A 13,881-nucleotide genomic window follows, 5' to 3' on the forward strand; every position below is an offset into this window, starting at 1 on the left:
TCTACATCCATACTCCGCAAGCCATCTGAAGGTGTGTGGCGTAGGGTACCTTGAGTACCTCTATCGGTTCTCCCTTCTATTCCAGTCTCGTATTGTTCGTGGAAAGAAAGATTGTCGGTATGCCTCTGTGTGGGCTGTAATCTCTCTGATTTTATCCTCATGGTCTCTTCGCGAGATATATTTAGGAGGGAGCAATACACTGCTTGACTCCTCGGTGAAGGTATTTTCTCGAAACTTCAACAAAAGCCCGTACCGACCTACTGAGCGTCTCTCTTGCAGAGTCTTCCACTGGAGTTTATCTATCATCTAGGTAACGCTGTCGCGATTACTAAATTATCCTGTAACGAAGCGCGCTGCTCTCCGTTGGATCTTCTCTATCTCTTCTATTAACCCTATCTGGTACGGATGCCACACTGCTGAGCAGTATTAAAGCAGTGGGCGAACAAGTGTACTGTAACCTACTTCCTTTGTTTTCGGATTTCATTTCCTTAGGATTCTTCCAGTGAATCTCAGTCTGACATCTGCTTTACCGACGATCAACTTTATATGATCATTCCATTTTAAATCACTCCTAATGCCTACTCCCAGATAATTTATGGAATTAACAGCTTCCAGTTGCTGACCTGCTATATTGTAGCTAAATCATAAGGGATCTTTCTTTCTATGTATTCGCAGCACATTACACTTGTCTACACTGAGATTCAATTGCCATTCCCCGCACCATGCGTCAATTCACTGCAGATCCTCTTGCATTTCAGTACAATTTTCCATTGTTACAACCTCTCGATATACTACAGCATCATCCGCAAAAAGCCTCAGTGAACTTCCGATGTTATCCACAAGGTCATTTATGTATATTGTGAATAGCAACGGTCCTACGACACTTCCCTGCGGCACACCTGAAATCACTCTTACTTCAGAAGACTTCTCTCCATTGAGAATGACATGCTGCGTTCTGTTATCTAGGAACTCTTCAATCCAATCACACAATTGGTCTGAGAGTCCATACGCTCTTACTTTGTTCATTTAACGACTGTTCACGAGATTTTCGATAAATGCAAGCTAGGTAAGGGGCAATGCCGTAGGGTACCCTTGTGAAATCGAATTGGGTTTCCATCCGGACGTGGTGTGTGTGTGTGTGTGTGTGTGTGTGTGTGTGTGTGTGTGTGTGTGTGTGTGTGTGTATGTGTGTGTTTGTGTGTGATGGGTATTCTGTTGAATGGTAATATAATATGAGTATAGATGTAATTACATAGCGGTATGAGTAGCGCATCAGCTGTTTACAGTATTTACATATTATATTTACAATGTTTATATCGTACGTAAATTTTTTATGCTGTGTGCTAATTTCTATACTTGTCTACAATGTGAAATGCCCTGTAGCAAGGTGCAAGGTGTCGTGAAATCTGCTGGTGGTGACGTTGAGAACGTATCGTGTGAGCCGAAAATAGTAGGGATGGTGATGGGGGTGAGGCGTTGCAATCAAGTGGCAGTGATAACTTTTTATTAGGCCGTTTGTCATGAAAGGGTACAGTACCGCCCGACATTGAAAATAGGTACAACATTCTTCGTTATTCTTGTCAGCACAACATATTTTTTTGTAATAATAACTCAATTCCACTTAATACACCGAAGCCGGATACCAGTGTGGGAAAGAAGGACAATTTATTTATGTAATTGATCACACGTGCACTCCCACAAAATAAATCCCTACATCCAATTTGGCGAGATCTGCGAAATGAATGAATGTATGGTCGTATGTTAACCGCAGATAGTGAAAGTGCAATATATAATCATCTTTGAGACGGTCCAATGGTCACCTTTGGTGGAACCAAAGAGATGAAATTTACCTGAGCTTTGAGCGCCTGAAATGTGGCTGACCAGTACAGTAGCAAGGTGCTCCCCCACCTCGGCGGAGGGGCGGGATGACCTGAAGAACGGCCATGTTTCAGTACTCTGGCGCTGGATCTTGCGTTGGTAAGACCTGTCTTAGGTGTGCTCCGTAAAGACAAAAGAGTGGAGAGATGGTATGCATGCGAAATACTTAAGAGTAGTTTGGAATAATTATTTCTCTATTTCAGGAACTTTTGGGGGGAGAATTAAATGACACGCAGGTAATATTAAGGGGATCGTAGTAATATTCGGAAGCGACCAACGGTCACAATGAAACCACGTGTAGCAATAAGTTGAAATACTTGCGAGTGCTAGTACTAAGTTGAAATACTTCCGAGTGCTAAAGTTAAGCTGAATTACTGTCGTGTGGTGGAAATATTTAAGAAATGGCGTGTGCAGGACTTGAAATTAGAGACGAGTACTTCCACGTGGTGAGTACTGTGTGAGTCTCAATCTGTATATGAGACAAAGTATAAAGAGAAGTACTCGTCCATGGTATAAGTTTGAGAACTCACGTGTGTGACGAATTTGATCTTAATATTACTTTGGGTGTTATGTTTCCGTGTGACGCTAGATTCAAACTCTAATACTCTGAGAGAGAAGCAAGGTGAGTCAGCCGTCTATCCAGCAACGCCACTTGGCTTGCATTGCACAGGAAGACGTGCATATGTCCTCCAGAGTTCGTAGTAGGAAAGAAAAGTTACGAAGTGGGGCAGTGTCGGGTGAAACTGAGATGAATACTAATTAATGTGGGAAAGTGAAGTGATTCTAACGTTGTGACTATTCTTTTTGATGTATTGTATGTTGCCAGTGTGATGTATTTCATGTAACTTAAGTATGTGTGGTTCGCATGGGAGAGTAGCAAGATAGGTTCAGAGGCAGTGGGTTATGCATGTTCCTTTTTGTACCGCTCGGTCTGGAGTAAATTTTCGTGATGATGGGTGTGAGAGTCGAAGTGTGTGATATAGCAAAGGATCCACCATCCTATCCAGAAAGTGCACTGTAGCGTTAGATCATTACGAGACCATAAGATAATCACCAATGTAAAGCCATGCCCATTGGGCGGAGTTTCTCATGTGTAATTGTTGTATAAAATGTAATGGTGTGTTTAGTTTATGTTTGAATCATAATAGAAGTTATCGGAATAAAAACGATAGTGAAAAGAAAAAGCCTGATGCCCTTGTTTTTCGAATAGTGTGTAGTCATGATACCCAGAATTTATAATGTGTGCGCTATTAATATTCAGTGCGATGGCCACGTATTGATCAAAGCCGTTGAGCAAGAAAGAAGATGTGGTACTGCCAGAGTGTGTGTAAATTACTAATAGTCAGGTGTGCGTTATCCGTTTCCGTTGCGTAATATTCAAGCAGGAGAATAATTTATAGCTTAACTGTGGGTACTAGAGCTCATAAACAGTCACTGAGAAATAAGAATAAATTCACTCGTTTGGCAGACCACTCATCTTGCAGGCCTGACTGCTTGATGCCACAGTATGAGCAAGGCATGTGGGTGCCTCTCAGTCGGTACGTCATGTCGATATCAAAATTCAGTTTGAATTTTCGATGTATCGATGTATCGCTGCCTCCTCCGGCGGCAAAGTGACGGTCCTGGGTGGGGGGCGAGCAGCGAGTGCGGACGTACCGATGCAGGCGGCGTGTTGGCCGCCGCCGTCGCCGCCGCCGCCGTCCTCGCCCCCGGCGCCGCCGCCGCCCCCGGCGCCGCCCCCGCCGGCCTCCTCGACGCTCACGTTGACGGCGACCAGACCCTCGGAGCAGCGGCAGCGCCCCTGGACGCAGACGGTACGCGGCGTCGCGACGCCGCACTGCTCGTCGAAGTGGCACTCCTCTCCCAGCCTGGCCGCTGAGGCACACACGCCAGAGCCGCTGCTGAAGGCGCCCTCGCGTTTCCACACACTGCACTACACTACTCTACTGCACACTCATCCAAACACATCTCCCTACTTCCAGTCCGACACAGTATGCCGCTACGTAACACCGCTTCCTATCAGTCGTCCAATATAGCGCTAGCCTCGAAAGCTTCTACAGAATGTGCACAAAACAGGACTCCGCTGACAAGAGTGGAAGGGAAACATTAGTTACAAGATTTTAAAAATGGCTGAAACAGCGTTGAAATCCTTCACGATAAAGGACGACAGCCAAAACAGTTGCAGGATAAAGATTTATTAAAATTCTTGACCAAGGTTTCGGTATATATAAATACAGTATAACTTCATCAGAAGTAAAAAACCCTGAACAGGAAGACACTTTCAATAGCAAATTCTTAGCATTGGAAATGATTTTTTTTTCTTTATTGTATTTCAATTCCCCTTCGGGGCGAGCTGGCAGCAACATGTGCGCTGCTCCTCAGCCGAAAGACATAGAACAAACAATTGAAGACATTTAAAAATATAAAAGGAGAAAACATGGTGAACATAGGTATAAAAAAGGGGGAACATCATGCAAGGCAATAGACAAAAAGAAAGGGGCGACTGTAAAATGGAGTTTAAAAAAAACTGTAAAAAAGTAGCACACACAAAAAGCCACACACTGCGACAGTTAAAAGAACAGAAGACACACTATGACCAGAGCATAAAATGTATCGACGGATGGTGTAGCACATAAAAAACACTGACGGCGAACCTCAAGGCAGTACACAATTAAAATCACACCTCTTGACGCACAGGAGAAACAGCACTAAACACAACACTGCCGTGGCACATTGACGAGGATCAAGACGGAGGATCTGCCAGGCGAAAGGAGATGAGGGAGACCGGAAAAAGGGAGGGAGGGAGGGAGGGGAAGAGAGGGGGGAGATGGGCGGGGGGCGCGCTGAAGAGGGCCAGGTAGGGATGTGGGAAGGAAAGAGGCAGGTATGGGGTGCAGGGTCTCAGGGGGCGAAGGAGGAAAATCTGCTCTGGGAGAAGTAGGGGAGAGGAAAAAAAGGGGGCACTATGGAGGGGGGGGAAGGGCCAGGCTATAGTTGAAAGGAAGGGTAGATGTCACGGCGCAGTTTATCATCTGGGAGGGGGAGGCGCTGGAAATTGCCCTAATGAAGGAGATGGAGAGGTGGAGAGAGGGAGGGATACAGCGATAGAGGCGCAGCAACGGGCGGGGGGTGGAGAGGAAGGAGGAAACCAGAGGGTGGGGGGGGGGATCAAGCCTGCGGACAATGTAAAGGATGTGGAGATGTTGGAGGAACAGGAGGAGGTGGGGGAAGGGGATCAGTTCATACAGGAGCCGCGTGGGGGAAGGAAGGCGGATACGGAAGGCAAGGCGGAGCACATGGCGTTCAAGGATTTGGAGGGCCTTGTAAAAGGGGGTGGGGGCGGAGATCCACGCAACGCTGGCATAACAGAGCATAGGACGGATGAGGGATTTGTAGGTGTGGGGGATGGTAGAAGGATGCAATCTCCATGTCCGGCCAGACAGGAGTTTCAGAAGGCGGAGGTGCGAGTGGGCTTTCTGCTGGACGGTCTGGAGATGAGAGGTCCAGGTGAGGTGTCGGTCGAGGGTGAGGCCAAGGTATCTCAGGGTGGGGCTGAGCTGGATGGGACGACCATAAAGGGTGAGGTGGAAATCATGGAGACGAAAGGAGCGAGTGGTGCAGCCTATGATGATTGCCTGGGTTTTGGAGGGGTTGAGATGGAGGAGCCACTGGTTACACCAAGTGGTGAACTGGTTAAGGTGGGTTTGGGGGGTATGTTGGGACCGTTCACGGGTAGGATAGAGAGCCAGGAAGGCGGAGTCATCAGCATACTGGAGAAGGTGGACTGGAGGGGGTGGCTTGGGCATATCAGTCGGAAATGAGAAACACTAAAGCTTAAGTAACAGTGATATTACCAGAGTAATACAGGCACAAAATCTTTTAGTTACTTACTAAAATTACATCATGAATTGGAGATTAATAAAACAATTGTGCCAAAGGCATCGTCAATAACGAAGACATCTTCTCCATTTGTACAACATGATTATGGGCACAGGGTCAATGCGAACAGCTTAGCACCAGTACTTTGCCTATGAACTAACGAGGACACAGGTAAATTGGTTCCATATTTTCTATTTTACATAAATGTTTTTAAATGGTCTGATATGTTTTATTTATTATGACAGAAGGTTCGAATTAGCACAACTTTTAATAATTTTGATGCGCTTATGTAGGTATCCATGGATTTTAATATGTGCGAGTGTCTGGCACATACCACAAGTGCCCTCTCTCGGCGAAACCATCTGCCCTAGTGCTTTCACACTCTCGTCTCGATAGTTCATAGGCGAAGTACTGGTGCTAAACTGTTCGCATTGCCCTGTGCCCATAATCATGTTGTACAAATGGAGAAGATGCCTTAATGACTGACGATACCTTTGGCACAATTGTTTTATTAATCTCCAATTCATGATGTAATTTTAGTAAGTAACTAAAAGATTTTGTGCCTGTACTACTCTTGTAATTTCACTGTTACTTAAGCTTTAGTGTTTCTCATTTCCTCCCAGGCGATCATAGTAGGCAAAACCACCCCTTCCTTCTGCCTCCTCGATTTCTACATCACCATCTATGGCCGTCCTATCGCCCTCACCCCCACCCTAAAGTACCTTGGTGTCACCCTCGACCGTCGCCTCTCCTGGACCCGCCACCTCCGGACGATCCAAGCCGAGGAACGCTCCTGCCTCTGTCTCCTCAAGCTCCTTTCCGGCTGAACTTGGGGTCTGGACCCCTCCACCATCCTCCATACCTATACCTCCCTCATCCGCCCTATCCTTTGCTACGCCCACACTGCCTGGATCTCCGCTCCCCCTGCCTTTTACAAATCACTTCAGATCCTAGAATGCCATCGCCTCGCCTAACGCATCCGTCTTCCCTCCCCCACGCGGATCCTGTATGACCTTATTCCCTTCCCTCACCTCCTCCTTTTACTCGAACGGATATGGATCCTCTACACCTCCCGTAAACTCGATCCTCATCACCCGCTTGTCTCACCCATCCTCTCCCACCCCCACCCGCTGCCGCGCCTGTATTCCCACGTCCCACCTGCTCTCCATCTCACCACCCTCCTTACCCTCTCCCAAGGTGGCTTCCGCCAGCTCCCCCTCCCTGATGATGCCCTCCTCCCCTCCATCTACCCCTCCTACCAACTTTGATCCTACCTCCCTCTTCCTATGTTTGTTCCTATGGGCACCCTCTCTCCCTTCACTACACCTTCCCTCCCTGTTCCCTTTCTCCACATTCCTCCCCTGGGCTTCCCCCACCCCCATTCCTCCACTGCTCGCACCATCTCCTCTGCCATTGGCATCTTTGCTCTCCCCTCTCCACCTCTCCCTCCATCTTCCCGTCTTGGCAGGTCCTCGGACTCGTACACACTATGTGGACATTCGCGCACCGGAGATCATCGCCATCAGTTTCTCGTGTGTGTGCCGTCATGTTTGTGTTCAGTGTTCGCCGTCTCGCTTCAACGTTCACATGGGCCGTCGAAATCATCGGTGTCTGTGCGTCGTGTCGACAGTATTAGTGGTTTTTCATCTAGTGTGAACGGCTTCGTGTTTTTTATGTTCTGTCTCTACTGTTTTTTACCCGCCAATTGTTCAAACTCATATGTGTCTTCTTTGTGTTTTATCATTGTTTCCTCTGAGGCTGAAGAGCGGCGCAAGGTGCTGCTGCCAGCCTACCTGTTGTTGTACGGGTATCAAAATTACAATAAAGGAAAAAACAAATCATTTCCTCCTCTTCGCCATCTTACTCTTTGAGTCTCCGATTTTATCGCCTGTTTTTATGATTTATTCTCTTCATCTTTTTAAATAAGTCTGTAGGCTGAAGAGCGGCATACTAAGCTGCTGCCAGCCCGACCCCTTCGGGGGGGAATTGAAATTCAATAAAGTAAAAAAAAAATCATTCCGATGCTAAGGTTTCGCTAATGAAAGTGTCTTCCTGTTCAGGTTTTTTTACTTCTGATGAAGGTATATTTATATGTACCGAATTTTAATAAATCTTTATCCTGCAACTGTTTTGGCTGTCATCCTTTATCGTGAAACACTAGTTAAAGAAGGGAGTGAGGCAGGGTTGTAGCCTACCCCTCAAGGTCAGAGGGCGAGCCAGAGCTAAGAAAAGAAGGGGTCGCTGAATGGTGGAAGAAATGTACAGAGTAATTAAGCTCAGCGGGGACAAACTGTAGGAAGCCATCATATGGCGCAACAAACGTCTGCACGTTCGTGTAATTCATTGAAGTCGCCGTTACTGCTGCCCGGGATGGCGCAATGACAGCACCCCGCTTTGCTGCCTGTTTGGTAGTCTGTCCTCAGGCGCGAACTAATTCGATGCGACGGTACGGAGCACATGATTTGTCCTCACGTTCTGACACGCCTTTCCACTAGTGGTGCATTCTGCAAGTACGGCACGCTGCGTGTTACGAATCTAAACCTGCAGAGATGCTCTGTGCACCCATGTGTGTGTGTCTTTCGCACGTCTTGTAGGTTTCACGCACACGTATTCTGAAATGCTGCAGGTTCTTACAAACAGCCCTCTACTGTGCACGACGTCCATGCCGAGAATAGGTATGTGAATTAGAGTGAGGTGGAGGGGTTCGTAGGCATTTAGAAGAGTGAAGCATATTCGATTTTGATTAAAAATTCGAGAAAGATCTGTTCTCCACGGATTCCGTGCAATTGGATTGAAGTTTGTAACGGGTCCGTAGGCCCTTACAATAACTTTGCACTCGGCACAGGTCGACAGGGCGAACAATCGATTGTGACGTGTTGCGAGAGCGAGTGTCGAGATGCGCCGGAGTGGTTGGCGGGAATGGTGTGTGTGTGGAGGCCATTATTGGAATACAGGGTTTTTAACCGAGAAGGGTGTCACCATCGCCGCGGTTAGACCCCTAAATAATAAATAAATACCGGGAAAGTGATGAAGTATCTTTATAAAAGTGATCAGTGACGTTACTGGTGCCGATATTTAGTTTCGCGTCTACCGCGCCGGCCTAACCTTGGATTGCAGTGTTGGATGCAGTGATGGATTAGCGTGTGACGATAATGGAAAATGAAGAAAGCCTGTGGGGAGATTATCCGTAATTAGATATGTATGATGAAGGCAGTGGCTGTCTCCTTTTTGTGTTTTGAGAAGAATATAAGTTCGTAATTATTAAAACTGTGGTGGTATTCCTTATTACCATACACTCAGTATTATAGTATTGAACAGGACGAACTGGAAAGTAACAACTTCCGTAGCAGTCAATTCCGATTACCAGCCCCATTAGGTTCACTGTCAGGTTAATAATAAATATTGGGCTGCTATTCGATCAGATCAGGTCGGGATAAAAACGGAGGTGTTACAAGTTCAAAAGGAGGCTTGTGGGTGTCGGAGTAATGAAATGCTCAACATATTCGTCCGAGGAATTACAAAACCGAGGACTTATAAAATCGCTGCAGTAATGATTATATTGGAAGTGAATTACAATGTAAGTCAGTGTACAGAAACATGTTGATAGAGTGCCTGAAAATATTCGAAACAAATTCTTGACTAAAAACTTGGATCGGAAAAAACAGAAGGGCAGACCAGGTATGAGGTGCACGGATATTGTTGACCGGATTAGGTGAAAGCACCCAATCCACGAAGGGAGAAGATGGCGGAAGTTAACGCTGAATGTTATGCAAGAATTTGTTAGCCATAAGACGACGATTAAAGCGATAAAAATACGCGAAAACATCGCATCATTCATCATCATCATCACAATGCCAGCTGTGTAGAGCGCGACAAGGAACTGATTAACTGACGGAGAAAAAAACTGGAAATTACTGCCTAGCTGCCAGTATTCACCTGATGTATCGCCCTCCGGCTTATCTCTGCTTCCTTGTGCCAAACAAACACGTGTGATGGAGTGGACTACGCTTTACATGTCCTCAGGAGGCTACTGAATCCTTCCGAAAGCGTATTCTCACCTACCAACATCAGAATAGGAATTTTACATGTTTCGAGAATATGTTCGAACGCCGACAAAGTAAAGGCGAATATTTTGAGAAACACTAAAATGATTTGAACCAAAAAGGTGTATTTCTGTAATTGTGTTGTATAGCGTCGGAAAAGTAATACTGGCCCGGAAAATACACTGGTGTGCGGAACTTAAGTAAGTTCCGCCTGATGTGTCAGTGCCAGGTAACATAGAAATAACTGCTGCAGTATAGTACAGAAGATAGCTGAATATGCAGTGAGACGAACACAAATGACACTTTTATTCAAAGACGTAACTGACGTTGCTCCCCTGTACATTACAAAGGGGGACATGGCTCTTAATAGTGTGTGTGACCACCACGTGCAGCAACGCATCCTCTGTAAAGTGCTCCGATTCAGGCCGCGATCTTAATAAGCAGTTCTTCTGGTAGGATGTTGCATTCCCCCACCAGTGCGTATGACAACTGCTGGACGGTCTTTCGTGCATGTGGACGTCCACTGTAGTGCCCCTTTTGCAATATTCACCATTATCGAGATGAAACATAAGTAAAAATGACTGTATGTGACTCAAAATGAACTGCAAACATCGATTTATCTGCGAAAGGCAATAACACTAACCGTAAAAATATACAATATAGATCGATAGATACAGAAAAGACATTATTTTTATTGTATGAGATTATAATGTGTAAGTAATTAAAAGAAGTATTATTATCTTTGTAAGAGTATAAAACACAATGCAGTGCTCATTCTTCTCTCTAGTCTGTTTTGTTCTGTTCGTTCTGGTGTTAGCTGGAATAAGGTACGCAAGCTATTGTGCTGCGCTAGCATTTGTTTCTGTCGTAACGTAATTGCAAATATTTAATGGTGTAAACTGTGTCCTAGTAGGAATATATTAGTATAAAGTGATCTCCGTGTGTTATTTCAAGAACCTACGCCACATTTATCTTATGAAAAGAATATTCAATGAAAATTATTCAGCATGTTTCCAGCTGCTGCGGAGCGAGTAACAGTGATCTCTGACTGTTAACAATTGGCCGCCATTACGCGGTACATTTAAAAATATTTTTTCAGAGCACTATGTCTGATAGCCGGAGCGGAAGAAATTATGTAATAATATTCAGTGAGATTAATTGAAGGAATCCAGTGAAATAATTTTATTAAAACTTGTCTATTTTCTGTGATAGTAATAATTTCAGATCAGTGAACTGGAGCTGTAATTTGTAGGGAGCCTGGCGCTCGATAAAACCGGATGTAATACGTAATTGGCAACCTACGAAATTCATTATTTTGCTTATTATATCTCTTTTGTATTTTTTTTGAAAGCTAAACGTAAAAACTAACTTCACTAAAAATCAGTAACAGATCACGATAAATCAAAGGACAAACAAATTTACTAGGAGAGTGTTTCCTCTAAATAAATAGTTACATTATTTTTTTAAGAGATATTATACCTCCGCAACGCATCCCTCACATACTCCATGAGACTTAAGTCGGGGGTCGGGCAGGGCAGTCCATTCACCAAGTGTCCCGTGGTTCCAAGGCCTCCTCCACATTGGCTCTTCGATGCGGTCGCGCAGTGTCATTAAAAAAAAAAAAAATGAAATCATGCCCGAATGTATCCTCCCTGAAAAGACGCGCTCGGAGAAGCACGTTTCCTAAGCACCCCACATTTGACGAGTAGGCAGGATGTCATTTGTTTTCATCTCATAACGCATTGCTTTAGTTACCTTCTGAGGCGTAGCGCCATATTACAATCCTGCCTTGGAGGCGGTTAAGTGGGAGATGTGTCTCAGAGCTGGAGAGTGACAGATGATGACGAGACTGGATGCGCACGTAGTTTATGTATCAGCCGATACAGTATTGGATAGGGGACTGATTTAGTTTCGATTGTGCCCAGTAGAGTGCACTAAAGTAATAGGATGATTTTCAAAAGCTGTTATAGTATTTTCATAAAGTGTTGTTATGTCTTTTTGTGTATGTAAAATGTTATAAACGTGTTTTAGCAGTATGAATGATGCATGAGTGTGGATTAATGTTAATATGAAATAATTGATTAACGAGTTATGTAGTAGGATTCAGTGTGGGAACATTTCGAAGAAGTATGGATATGAACAAAGGGGATTTTTGTAGAATAGGTTTGTAAAGTAAGTTTATGATAAAGGGGAAGTTAATTCAGGTATAAATAACAATAGTAAATAACTTAATGCATAAACAAAACTTCAGTATATTAGATAATTACGTCGGTAAAAAGTGCAATCGTTAGGTTTACTATTTTGTGATTGGTTATGAATGAAAAGCGCGGACTGAAGCGGGAGAATGTTGTTTTGCTATTGGCTGTTAAGTAAACTGACCAATGGTAAAGCAATATTCTCTGCTGGTAGAGAAGACTGAGAGTATTTATTCTAGGGAAGAGTCGAAGCCTAGGCATGAAAGAGATCGGACGTGTGCAGTAGTAGTTCCGATGGAAATGATAAGTTGCCGGATCTAGGAGTGTTTCGTACATCAAAAGTGTTGGAAAGTGACGGCATAATTATTCCGATGTGTGTGTAGAAATTTCGGAATTTTTAAGTGAATTTTGTGACGAGAAAAGACATATATTCCGCTTGGGGTATTGAGCAGGTCGGTGGCTAAAAACTGTGATTGCATTTGATACCAACAGACTTAATATTTGGCGAGCATTCTCAATCAAAAACAATTAGTATTTTTGTAGCTATTACGTTTTCGGGAAATGCAATACCATAAACGCAAAACGTGAGTGAAAGGGATTGTGAGTGACTGTGTTAAGACTAGCACAGGCTTGGCAAAGATACCTAAGTTTCAGAATATGTTAATTGAGGACAAAATTTCCAAACTTTCATTTCGTGTTTCTCCCGAAACGTAGATTAGTGACTTAAATTGCAGCCTGGTTCGCGTCGAAGTACAGTAGGTTTCACACGGCTTTCCTACTGATGATCTGTTGAGACAATGTTCACAGGTAGGTGCAGGTCCGTCGTAAAGGGACGGAAAGAACCGCGCCGCCGCACTTCCTTCTGTACTATACTCTAGCAGTTCTTTATGCTCCAAGTTTCATGGAGCTATATTGCTTAACAACGACGCATCATGCGGAAGTTACTCTCGTCCTGACGTTTTGCATATCAGTGTATTTCACGCACCGTACGACAGGCAACCCAGCTTACATCATCTGCTCCCGTACCAGAAAAATGCACTGACTACTAACATAAACTTTCCATTCATAGCCCATAATCGCAGGACTGGGCAGCACAAACGAAAAGCGCAACACCGGGAAGTATTGCAGATAATTGTTCGTCCAACAGCGACCGCTTCTTCGTTGGCACCAGCAAAAATGCTGAATGCTTCAATATTTTCAGTAGCTCTTTCTTCTTTACGTACAAAGCAGTTTCCTGCAATGCTGTGTGCGAGACTGAAACCTGTGAAATGGTTGTCACTCGGATTCACTGTTACTGTGGAAAGGAAAAAGAAGCATCGTTGACCTTTGGAGTGGGATGTGAAAATTAGCGGAAAGCGTTGCAGCAGTGTTTGTACATTTAGTTTTGCTTTAGCAGGCGCATTGTAGCGATATGCTATTGTGAAAACAGTTTGTTGAACATGAGCTTATCGTCATTGGTGACAATGATGTTTGAAAGTATACATTGTTCACAGTTAACCACATGCGTTGCAGCAGCGGAGAAACAGTTTGTACCCAATGTTCTGAAATGATACAGAGTATTCTTAATTTTTTAATTACATATGGCGTAAGTATCTAATGGTGTAAATATACACTACAAGTGATGGCCTACATTTCTGCGCAGCGTCATAGTTTCGTTTTTGGAGCGAGAAGAAACCTATTATTTCAGACATGCACATCACTTCCAAGATCAAGCACCTTTGCAAATCTGTAACAGAGGGGTTTATTTCGGCGGTATGGAAAGCGATTGGTATAGTTGCGATGAGTGATGAAGAGCGAGATCTTCAAGCGCTCGCCACAGACGTAAAGAACATAATGTCGTTTGCCTTACCAGAGAGATTTGTCCTTGCTCAAACTGTGGACTAGAT

The 13,881-nt window shown here is 44.5% G+C and overlaps 2 protein-coding genes across 4 annotated transcripts in view; both read right to left on the reverse strand.

Annotated features, from left to right (window-relative positions):
- Positions 1-3,581, reverse strand: part of LOC126215347 (uncharacterized) — a 286,938-nt gene extending 283,357 nt beyond the window's left edge. For all 3 annotated transcript variants that reach the window (XM_049942032.1, XM_049942031.1, XM_049942033.1), the window contains exon 1: positions 3,535-3,581. The gene's annotated coding sequence lies outside the window, so the exon portion shown is untranslated. The remainder of the gene's footprint in view (positions 1-3,534) is intronic.
- Positions 1-13,881, reverse strand: part of LOC126215325 (uncharacterized) — a 624,418-nt gene that overhangs the window by 6,774 nt on the left and 603,763 nt on the right. The window contains exon 3 of the mRNA XM_049942007.1: positions 3,641-3,753. Within this exon, the coding sequence (XP_049797964.1) occupies positions 3,641-3,753 (113 nt within the window). The remainder of the gene's footprint in view (positions 1-3,640; positions 3,754-13,881) is intronic.

This window comes from Schistocerca nitens, chromosome 12 (assembly GCF_023898315.1).
Source record: "Schistocerca nitens isolate TAMUIC-IGC-003100 chromosome 12, iqSchNite1.1, whole genome shotgun sequence".
Classification (NCBI taxonomy): domain Eukaryota; kingdom Metazoa; phylum Arthropoda; class Insecta; order Orthoptera; family Acrididae; genus Schistocerca; species Schistocerca nitens.